At 35.0% G+C, this 12,306-nt stretch overlaps 2 protein-coding genes across 2 annotated transcripts in view; both read right to left on the bottom strand.

Moving 5' to 3' along the window:
* Positions 1–12,306, bottom strand: part of LOC125872449 (glyoxysomal fatty acid beta-oxidation multifunctional protein MFP-a-like) — a 121,213-nt gene that overhangs the window by 22,020 nt on the left and 86,887 nt on the right. The window lies entirely within an intron of this gene.
* LOC125873984 (probable pectinesterase/pectinesterase inhibitor 7) lies at positions 97–5,304 on the bottom strand. The gene is given in 5 exon segments (XM_049554792.1): positions 97–1,472; positions 3,539–3,616; positions 3,619–3,660; positions 3,663–3,822; positions 4,666–5,304. Coding segments are annotated over 5 exon segments (1,611 nt in total). The 3' UTR covers positions 97–780.

A 12,306-nucleotide genomic window follows, 5' to 3' on the forward strand; every position in this document is an offset into this window, starting at 1 on the left:
TGCATGTTAAAACTTCAAAGCTTTCACTAAAGAATTCAGTTTGTGTGGACTATTTTTAATTGGTCACTATGGACAGAATCAGACTCGTTGGACTGGAAATGAGAACTTCTAAGAAATTAAAAGAAATGAAAATCCGAATGGGATGGTTATTCGGTTATTGAATGAACTACGATTCAATCAGATATTAGTTGGTTGGGGTTTGTTATATGAATCTTTTTTGTATCTAACTTGTTCTATTCAACATTCATGTGTGCATGCTTAAGTGAGCATGTTCAGAAGAATTATGTATAATGTGTTGATTCTTGACATAAGATTGAAAAGAAAGAAGAAAAGCCAAGGGCATTTTTCCAAAGTTGCAGCACTCGGAGTTGTAGTGGGGTGGTACGTATCCTTTCATTATTAATTAGAGGTCTCCGGTTCAAGCAATTTCGTCAAGTAACTCATTCATTTCAATTTGTATCAATCAACTACACCTCAACACCAAGCTAGCTGGGATCAAGGTAATTCATACAATATGGAATACGTCGACTTCTTTTTAAATTTGTGAGTAAATTTCATTTAGACACTCGGATTATGTTCCGATTGAGCACCCAAACTGCCGAACACATGATAAAGTGTTCATATTAGACACTTTCGGCATAGATTTGGAAAGAACCATTTCCTGTGTTCTCAAGTCTTATTACGTAGATAAGTTAACTAAATAAAATATGTCACCTCATTTTATACACATCAACCTCAATTGGAACAGACTTGAGGTTTTACAGCTTATCGAGGTCATGTTTATAACAGACCACTAAAATATGGCACTCCAGTTTGTGGCAACCAATTATCTCCAAGTAAGAAGCTAGAAACTGTGAAATTAGCAGCATCAGCAGCATCAATAACGTGAAAACCAGGCCAAGTGACTCTGCCACTGGTGTTAGAACCTGGCCCTGTATTATTAAACTCTGCATAATAACTCGTATTGAGTGCAAAATCCCCTGACCATTCTCTCCATCCTAACGGATTCACAAATCCATCGATGAAACTTTGTGCGTAAATAGTCCTTGAGTACTCCTTCCAAGGCCTACCAAGGTACGTTTGCGTGCTACTGTTGCTGAATTTTAAGTCATCTGCTGGTTTTACAGTGCAATTTTGAATTGAAATTCCAGTGTTTTGATTCGGATCTGTTCTGCCTTGTGCTGTGATTGCATTGAACTGATTTTGTAAAGGGAGTTTCGGGTATATGTTGAAATTCTGGAAAACTGCAGCAGCGTTTCCAAATATGAAATCGACTGTGCCATAAATGTCACATTCTCTGTAAAATTGTCTGAGCGAATGTACATATAATGTGTCTTGGTACCCTTGGAAGCTGCAGCTATAAAATGTGGATAAATATGCACCATTTCTAACTGCAACTGCTTGATGATTGATTGCTCCTGCTGTGTTTCGGAATGTTATGTTAACTGCAACAAATCCTTGACCAACCACAGCTGTTGATAAAAGAAGAAACAAGTTAATTACACCTTCCGTTCATCTTCACTTGTCCACTATATTATTTTGGGATGTCTAATAATACTTGTGAAGTTCATAAAACCAATGAATAGTTTACCATGTTGTGTCTATTTTACCCTTGCTTTTAAATACTATTTATTTTTCAATATTTAGATGACGAGAAAAGGCTTAAAATAGTCTATTATCTTTAAGTTAAGACTTAAAATAATCCTATTTCTCTTTAGTGGAGCATTAATAATCCCGACTCCTTAATAATATGGTGCATTTTTAGTCTCCATCTTAACCACTGTGAGTTTTTAAACGGAACAGTAGGTTATGCACCTGCTCCTCAATTAAAAACTAAAATCTGAAATCAATCAGACTAAATAACATATAACCATTCATTCACAAGGTTCTAATACATATAATTTTGATACCAAAAAATAATCTGTTTGGAGCATCATACAATTTTGTTATGGTTTAGCTGCAGACGGTCATACAAGTCATGTTGGTTCGAAATTTCTCGAGGACTTGAAAGAACTGATATAAAGTGCAAGCAATTCAAATGGAGGTAAACCTGTTATTTTTGTTTTTCACAGCTTAGGAGGTTTATATGTCCATCAACTACTTGTTTGGAATTCGAAATCCTGGACCCATAAATACATCAAACACTTTATAGTATTGGCCACACCATGGGGAGGAACAGTTATGCAAATGCTCACTTTTGCTTCTGGTAACACACTTGGTGTGCCTTTAGTTTATCCATTACTAGTAAGGGAAGAACAGAGGAGTTCTAAAAGTAACATGCGGCTTTTGCCTTCTCCTAAAGTTTTTAACACCAAAACACCACTTGTTGTTGCCCCAAATGTTACATACTCAACTAATGATATCCCGGAAATCCTTAAGGTCATCGGCTTTCCTAAAGGGATTTTGCCTTATACATGTTGTAGTTCGAGTGTCTAAATAAAATATACTGACAAATATAAGAAGCTTTGGATGCTACTCTTTTATTCCTTGAAATAACAGGCTGCAACTTATAAACTATATTGGGAACTAGAAAAACATAAAAAAAAAATGCAATGAATTTTCAAAACATTAAAAGATAAATATGTCAACTAATTGTGGTCTCCTCCACGACATTCTGAAGCTGTCCTCTGTCCATGACATAGCTGCAATCCCTTTGGACAAATAATAAAGAATCACAGCACCTCTGTCCATAATTTTTGTAAGGATATCGATTTTTTTTTTGTTATGAAAATACCAAAAAAAGTATATATTAGCACCTTGTGAATGAATGGTTTATATATTATTTGGTCTGATTGATTTCAGATTTTAGTTTTCAATTGAGGCGCAAGTGCATAACCTACTACTCTATTAAAAAACTCACGGTAGTTAGGATGGTGACTGAAAATGCACCACTTTATTAAAGAATCGGGATTATTAATGCTCCACTAAAAAGACATAGGAATATTTTAAGTCTAAACTCAAAGATAATGGACTATTTTAAGCCTTTCTCTTTAGATGACTTATATTTAATAAGGGTGATTTGGTAAAATTACCCCTATCATTTACTGTTTCGTAATTCTTCTGTCAAGTCAATAGTAGATAGAGCTCAGAGGGAGTACTATTTTTCTCATGTCACCGATTAGTGCTTAATTACTATAAAGATTTTACTTTAATTACCTAATGAGTGACTTGATTGTATAAATATTTATATTCAATTAGTGTATAAAATTTAAACTCTAAAAAATATAATTTAAGTTATATACATTCATAATATAAAGAACTTTTTACACCATCAGTTCTTTTAGTTCAGTTTAACATGATACAAAGATTATTGCTTTGTTTTTAGGTTATTATATAAAGAGTTACCTACTATTATAGATCACCTTTAACCTGTAGGTTTATATATGAGCTTATGTTTTGCTTCTTGTTGGTGTAAATAATATTAACATTATCAAGTTACAACTAGCGGGGTCTGGAAAAGGTATAGTGTATGAGTGTGTTGACCTTATCATGCTCAATATGGTAACTTGAAAAATAGAGTAATTATGGAGGTACTTACCAAAAGTAGAAGAATTAAATGTTGTATATCCATCAACATTGTAGCTATGGTTGCCTGTAATAATGGTTTGGTTGATACATCACCAATCATCATCAAATACTTCTTGTTTTTGGCAATTGAAAATATTCCTCATACACACCAGCAGTAATATATATGAGAAAATAGCCTGTGGAACCATCTGTATTATTTGGAGCAATAGCCACAGCATCATTTATGGTACTAAAATTCCCACTTCCATTTTGGCTTACAATTACATCACTCACCTTAACATGGTCATCATGTTCCTATGTTAAAGTTTCAAAAAGTAAAAAAAATTTAGCTAGGAATATTTTTTTTTTCCATAGGAATAACGTAGACTTAAAATCACATAGAAGAAAGTTGTCTCGAAAAATCTGAAATTTCTTACAATTAATGTACCCTTAGCCAAAAATAGGACACAATAAAGGAAAAGATTCATTCATACAAGTGATGTCTACTAATCTTGAATAGGTTTTGGTCTTGTTACAAAACATTTTGTTTCATCACAATGTATTGTGATTATAGAGAATTGCTATAGTAACTTTAATAATGGGAAGTACGATGTCTAAAGCATTCCATGTTCACTCAGGATTGAAAAAACGATTGCACCCCAAGAGTGTGATGCAGACAATCTACTCTAATGCATTTATCAGTGGCTATTTTTACCACTCGAATTCATGACCTATAGGTTACACATGGATAACTTTATCATTGCTCCAACGCTCCCTTAGATGCAATAACTATAATGCATTTAAAAAATTTATGATTGGCTAGGAAATTTTTTCCCCATAGCTTGGGACATAGACCTAAGATCACATAATAAAAAGTTATCTCGAAAGACCTAAAATTTATTACAATGAAGGTGAACTTAGCAAAAGATAGGGCACAATGAAGGAAAAAGATTCATTCCAGTGTATATCTACTAGTCGGGAATAAGTTTCAGTCTTATTAGAGGACTTCTAATATTATTATTAGTATTATTATATGTATTTACATATACTTCCACATTTATATTTATTTGACATTTTGAGCTTAAATGGAACGAAGATTCATATAGCCAATCACAATTTGATAAATATATCTATTATGTATGTGTTACTCACCAAAACTTGGTCAGCAGCTTGTTGCTGGAGCTTTCTCCTGCTAGTTGTTTCAAATATAGCCCAATTTCTTTCAGACATTTTCAAAGGCAAGAGGCCATTTCTGAAAACTAACTTCTTTTGAGTAATTTTTGTTCCTTTTTTGTCCTTAGGAAACCACCCTTTTGTGAACAAGGCTAAAGAAATACTATGAAGTTTTGTGTAATTAATAAGAGGGGTTAAAATGTCATTTCTGAAACTCCAAGGATCAAAAGAGGTACTATTAATTTCTTGGAGACCATATAAACAAGTTTGTGTATTTGTCAAAATGGCACTTAACAAAGTTTGCAAATCCTCTGCTTCCAAAATTGGCAAAATCTTGGAAGTTTCATTAACAGTCTTGAATGTTGTTGAGAGATAATCTTTGTTTAAATCAGCTAAAAAATAACAATCTTCGAGGGCACGAATCATGGGAATCGTTAGATTTTTCGATCGTCTAAGGTATTTTTGAACAATTAAAATGAACTTATGAATGGTAGATAAAGATTTGTGAACTGAAAATCGACCATAGTCATAGACATTACTATAATTCCTAGTTGTTGGTAGCATTGATTTGCAGAAATTAGGAAAAGGGGTATTTTTGCAAAATGATGGAAGGAGAATTATCATCATTAGCAGACGATTGAAAAAATGATAAAAACAGAAAAAATATCATAAAATGAGACATGAAGAAAATCTTAGTATTATGATAATTGCTAGACATGATAGATGGATCTCTAAATTAAATGGTGAATATTGTACATGAAAGTGTACTAGTGAACTACTATATTATATAACAAAGAATTTAGATTTAGAATAATTAATTAGTGTTCAATTGTTTATGGGGCAATGGAGAGTCATTCAATACGGATAATTTATTACCTTTATAATGTACATCTAAATTTTGAATCTGTGACTAATAATTAGATTTTGAACATAATAGAAAAAAATATAGTTCATATGACTTGAAACTTCTTTTTCTTCCAAAACAAGGTTCATTAGGGGAAGGGATGCATCGATTTCTTATATGTGTTGATGTAATAATAACATCAAACATATATACAATATTAATATGATATCGGAACTGGTAAAAGTCCTGATATCAAATTTCACTGTCACTTATTATCAAAAAGAATTTACACGTGCTTGCTCATAAAAAAGAATCAAACATGTAGGTAAGGAGACGTGTTGAGAATATATAAATATGTGTTATCATTCACATGAACTAATAATTACAATATACTAATTAATTAAAGAAGCAATATAATTAAACTACACTATTCCTAGTTGGATTCTTGAAATACTAATAATGTGCATCACAAGACAAGAACATGAAATTTGCCTCCCTTGTTATTAGCCTAAATAAATGCCTTCAAATTTGCCTTGGAATATTAATAACTCATGATTTTGTAATGTAGAGATAAAATAAAAGACATGTTATAACAAGTTAAAATAAATTGATCGTATAAAAATAATTGCACCATCAATACATATAAATTAAAGATATCTTTACACTTTCAATCACATGACTCGACTTATAATGTAACCAAAAATTAATTTTGTTTTTCAGTCCTTGCTCAAATTGACCCATATTGTATTTAATTTGAAAGGTAGATCACTTCCCATATTTCACTTCGTCAATCCATTGACAAAGATTGTTGCTTGACAAAGTCGATTTGTTGTTATGTATGAAGTTCAAATTGTAATTATAGTACTGATTTTGATATTAGAAAGTTAAGTTATCATTATTGAAAAAAACTTAGAAAAATGGGCTTGAATGTGGAATTTGATTTTAACATATTATAACCTAATTTATAAGTGATATCGAAATTAAGTATGTACTTTAATATATGAATTATCCAACAACTACTAATTCATACTAATAAATATTGTTTAACATGATCAAATAAATATGTAGTTTAATTGATTAATTGATCTAAAACTAAATGGACTATACTGTTAAGTCCTCCAATGGAGGTTCTGTGAGTCTAAGAGGAAGAAGACCAACAGTGAAAAAATAAAATTGTGTATTGTATTGAATGAATCAGTTACAAAGTATGCTACAGAATATATATACAAGTGTTTTTCTTCACTCCACTGATCAAGTTAGTTATAACTAACTTGTACTATTAACTAACTACTGCCACGTCAGCTAATCTACAACTAACTAACTAATTTAGCTAATTACTAACTAGCTAACTAATTGTAGTGTCTTCAATACTCCCCCTCAAGCTGTACGGTGCAAACAGATTATATACACCAAGCTTGGACAGTAAAAAATCGTGTTGAGTTCTTCCCAAACTCTTTGTCAAAACATCTGCCAGTTGCATTTTTGAAGATACATGATCTGTTTGAATAAGGCCCTCTTGTATCTTTTCTCGAATGAAATGACAGTCAATCTCTATATGTTTCGTCCTTTCATGGTATATAGGATTAGCAGCAATTTGAAGTGCTGCTTTACTATCACAAAATAGCTTTACCGGTAATTCCAATTCCACTTTCAACTCTTTGTGCAAACCTATTAACCATACAATTTCTGCCACTGCATTGGCCATGCTCCTATATTCTGCTTCAGCCGAACTCCTTGACACTGTGTTTTGTTTCTTTGACTTCCATGAAATCAAAGAGTCTCCAATCTTTACTACAAAACCACTCACAGGCTTCCTTGTCATAGGACAAGTGGCCCAGTCAGCATCACAATAAACTGAGAGTTGCTTGGAGGCTGTGGATGATAACATAATTCCCAAACTTGGTGCATTCTTCAAATATCTGACCACCCTCAATGCACCCTCCATGTGAGATTTCTTTGGTTTGTGCATAAATTGACTAAGATTCTGTACTGCATAACTGATATCCGGCCTTGTCATGGTGAGGTAAAGTAACTTACCAACCAATTTCTGATAGCCTGAGGGATCACTGAGTATCATATCTTCATGTGTTGCCTGAGGTTCCAAATGCATGTCAAACTCCTGACTAGTGAACCTTTGATTAACTTCTAAGAGAGTACTAACTGGTTTGGTCCCTGCAAGACCAAAGTCTGAGATAAGATCTAAGGCAAACTTTCTTTGACTTACCATGATACCCTCCTTGTTCCTGGCAATTTCAAGACCAAGGAAATATCTCATCTCCCCCAAGTCCTTGATCTTGAAATGAGTCTGAAGCATCAGCTTGGTAGCAAGAATTAACTGAGAACATGAACCAGTGATCAAAAGATCATCCACATAAACGAGGATGAGAACTAAATCAGAACCAGAACATTTGCTAAACAAGGAGTAGTCATGATGACTTTGCAGAAAACCTGAACTTAGAAGAGCTTCACAGAGCTTTAAGTTCCATTGACGAGATGCTTGTTTTAAGCCATAAAGTGACTTCCTGAGCTTACAAACTGAAGGAGACTCCCCCTCGCTAAGTAGACCCGGAGGAGGAACCATATACACATCTTCCACTAAATCACCTTGCAGAAAAGCATTAAACACATCCATCTGATGTAAATGCCATCCATGCATAGCAGCCAAAGAAAGAACCACCCTCACAGTAACCATCTTGACAACCGGAGAAAATGTTTCTTGGTAATCCAATCCCTCTTGCTGTGTGTAACCCTTAGCTACCAGTCGAGCTTTATACCTCTCAACCTCTCCTTGAGCATTAAACTTGACTTTATAGACCCACTTACACCCTATAGCCTTCTTTCCAGGAGGCAGTGTAACCAATTCCCAAGTGTGATTGTCATGGAGGGCCTGTAGTTCTTGATCCATGGCTTGAATCCACTGTGGGTTTTGCATAGCCTCTTCATAAGAAGTAGGTTCCCGTATAGCAGAGAAATTGCACAAGGACTGAAAATAAGCAGGGGATATGGATGCATAAGACATATAAGTAGACATAGGATGAGCAGTAGAACAAGGGACAGGATGTGAAGGAAAACTAGCAACAGTATGGACAAAACCATGTAGCCAACCAGGTTGTTTAGAGGATCTACCCGACCTTCTAAGACTAGGCTCATTGTTAGGAGGAATAAGATCCTCAGAAGGTAAGGGAAGTGGAGTTAGTGGAGGTTGAACAGTGGGTATATTAGGCTGAACAGTGGGCAGATGAGGCAATTCAAGTGGTGTAGCAGGAACAGCAGGTAAGAGAATAGAAGTATGCTGATCATCATAAACAAACATGCCAGGAGGATTATTTAGACAAGGTTCAGGAATCTCAGTCAAAGTAGACTTGAAAGGATATTCATCCTCTCTAAAAATGACATCCCTACTAACAAAAAAAGACTTGGTGGACAAATTATATAGTCTATACCCTTTTTGTGTAGTAGAATATCCCACAAACACTGATTTAATAGACCTATGATCAAATTTGTCACCATTGGTACGATGATTAACATCATAGCATAAGCAGCCAACAACCCTGAGATGTGTCAAACAGGGTTCCCTTCCAAAAAATGCAGCAAATGGAGATTTCCCTGTAAGAGCAGTAGAGGGCATTCTATTGATTAAGTAAACAGCATTCTGTACACATAGACCCCAGAATCTGATAGGTAAATTTGCTTGAAACCTAATGGCTCGAGCAACCTCTAGAATCTGCCTATGTCTCCTCTCTACAACCCCATTCTGTTGAGGGGTATAAGCACAAGAGCTTTGATGAATAATGCCTGCAGATCTGGACAACTCATGACAATGAAAGTTAAAAAATTCAGAACCATTATCACTTCTGAAAACTCTGATAAAGCCATCAAACTGCCTGTTTATTAGAGTCAGAAAATCCTTCAGTACACAGAACACATCACTTTTCTGCTTGAGAAGAAATATCCACACCATCCTACTACAATCATCTACTAAAGTAAGAAAATATCTATTGCCATCATAAGTGGGGGTTCTGTATGGACCCCAAACATCTCCATGAACCAGCTCAAACACTTTATTAGATCTACTGGTACTTTGAGGAAAAGGCAACCTAGTTTGTTTTGCCAATGGACAAACAGGACAAGAAGGTAATTTGGAAGTAATTGATACATGTGGTATATGCATTTGCTGAAGAACCTTGTGAGGAATATGTCCTAGTCTTCTATGTCATAGATCAACAGTATCCACCACGCTTAAAGCAGTTGAAGGAGCAATAATGGAAGCATCATTGTGTGGCCAATAGTATAAACCATTCTCCAGACTACCAGTCCCCTTCACCTCCCCAGTGTGAAGGTCCTGCAGTAGGCAATGATCAGGATAAAACACCATACAACATTGTAGTTCTCTAGTCAGTTTAGAAACTGATAACAAGTTGTAGTTAAAATCAGGAATATACAAAACATGAGATATGTCTCCCTGCATGAGCCTAGATTTCCCAGTAAGAGCAATTGGGACTTGTTGACCATTAGGCAGGTGAACGTTGTTGAGCTCATTCGGAGGTAAACATTGAGTTTCACAAAGCAAAGTGGGAGTAGATGTCATGTGATTAGTGGCCCCTGTGTCTACTATCCACCTAGAGCCAGGTGAATTATGTACTACAGAGCAATTGACAATACCTGCAGTATCAGATGAGTGTGCTCCTGTGAAAGCCATATTTATTCCACCAACTCCATGACCATGAGTGCCTGTATTTCCATATCCAGGAATGCACATATCTGCAGATGCTCGAGTAAAAACACCAGAACCTGGAGTTGTAGATGCAGAAGATCCATGAAAACCAGCAGTGCCATGAGTGTGAGTTCCTATATGGCTATTGCCCCCAACAGATCTGCCAATATCACCTGCAGCATTATGATTATGAGTAAAGGATAAATTTCCATAAAGAGGTACAGGCATATGCCCTGCATTATGACCACCATACTCAGGATTAAACACAGGTGGAGTATGAGGTGAAGCAGATCCATTATACTGCACATTGTATCCCTCTTTCTTCTTTCCTCTAAACCAAGGAGGATATCCTACTAGCTGAAAACAATCACTCTTCATGTGACCTTTCGTCTTGCAGTGATCACAAAAGGCATTAGGATTCTTGTATCGAGGTTTTGGAAAAGTTTTCGCAGCAGTCAATAGTGCTGTGATATCATTTCCTTCAGATACAGCTTTCAATCCTAAGATATTACGATCCACATTAGAACTTTGACTCTCCTCCTCCACTATCATTGCATACACCTGATTGAGAGTTGGCTCAGAAGTCTTCATAAGGATCTGCCTCCTCGACTGAGAATGTGACTCATTTAGACCTCCAAGAAATTGAAGCAGTCGTTGTTGTCGCAAATGCTCAACATAGTCCTTCGACTTTGGGCACTCGTAACTTGGAAATATCACCATTGCATCATACTCAGCCCATAATTCCTTTAACTTTGTAAAATAAACTGAAACAGTATCGATCCCCTGTGCAATTGTAGCAATTTCTCTGTGTATTTGGTAGATTCTCATACGATTGACCTTGTCAAATCGTTCCTGCAGATCGTCCCAAACATGTGATGCATCTGACGCATAGACAATGCCACTTAAGAGATTAGGAGCTACTGTGTTCATAAGCCATGAAAGAACAATTGCATTACAGGTATCCCATTGATCATGATACTTAGTTTCAAAACTTGCCTTCTTACAGGTTCCAATCACAAAACCTAGCTTCCTCTTAGCTTGCAAAGCAATTCGCATGGACCTCCGCCATAACTCATAGTTCTCCGATCCTGTCAACTTAACAGGACAGAGCACAGATCCTGGAGTATCCGATGGATGCAAGTAGAGAGGATGTGTGTAAGGAATAACAAGCTCATTTTCAGTAGCCATTGTTGGTGATCCGACCTCTTGCTCTGATACCATGTTAAGTCCTCCAATGGAGGTTCTGTGAGTCTAAGAGGAAGAAGACCAACAGTGAAAAAATAAAATTGTGTATTGTATTGAATGAATCAGTTACAGAGTATGCTACAGAATATATATACAAGTGTTTTTCTTCACTCCACTGATCAAGTTAGTTATAACTAACTTGTACTATTAACTAACTACTGCCACGTCAGCTAATCTACAACTAACTAACTAATTTAGCTAATTACTAACTAGCTAACTAATTGTAGTGTCTTCAATATATACGTCATTGAGATGCTAATAATGTCGTAAATCTCATTGAGTACTTCTTTATGTCCTTACATTCTTACCTTTTAAATATTTTTAGTAAAAATTCTGATTATGTCACTGATCAAATTTTATAACGCTAGAAATTTCTATGCACATATATAAGGTCATCGCACATTCATGAAATTTTCTTCGGGTTGTCGTTTTGGGGTCCATTATTAGGAAATGATCATATCATTTTTTTCGTTTCTTTTTCTTTTTGCATATTATAAAATATTTTGACCACGACCTAGAGTTTTTTTTAACAAATTAAAGTTTTATGAGAAAATATTAGATCATCGTCTAAAATGTTGTAAGTTATTGTAAATGTTAGGTGACAGTCTAATGTATTGTTCATAAGTTTAAGCAATATATGAGCAAAGATTAGATTCTATTAGTCTAACATTATTTGAAAAGACAATTTTTCAATGCCTAAATTTGCACAACCTTTTAAAAAAAAATTAAGGATACAATTTAAATGGTAACCTAAAACAGAAAATATTTGCATATATCAACCATTTTTGCTCTTCTTGATAAGTAATTTGCGAAGATGGGGGAG

This window comes from Solanum stenotomum, chromosome 8 (assembly GCF_019186545.1).
Source record: "Solanum stenotomum isolate F172 chromosome 8, ASM1918654v1, whole genome shotgun sequence".
Classification (NCBI taxonomy): Eukaryota; Viridiplantae; Streptophyta; class Magnoliopsida; order Solanales; family Solanaceae; genus Solanum; species Solanum stenotomum.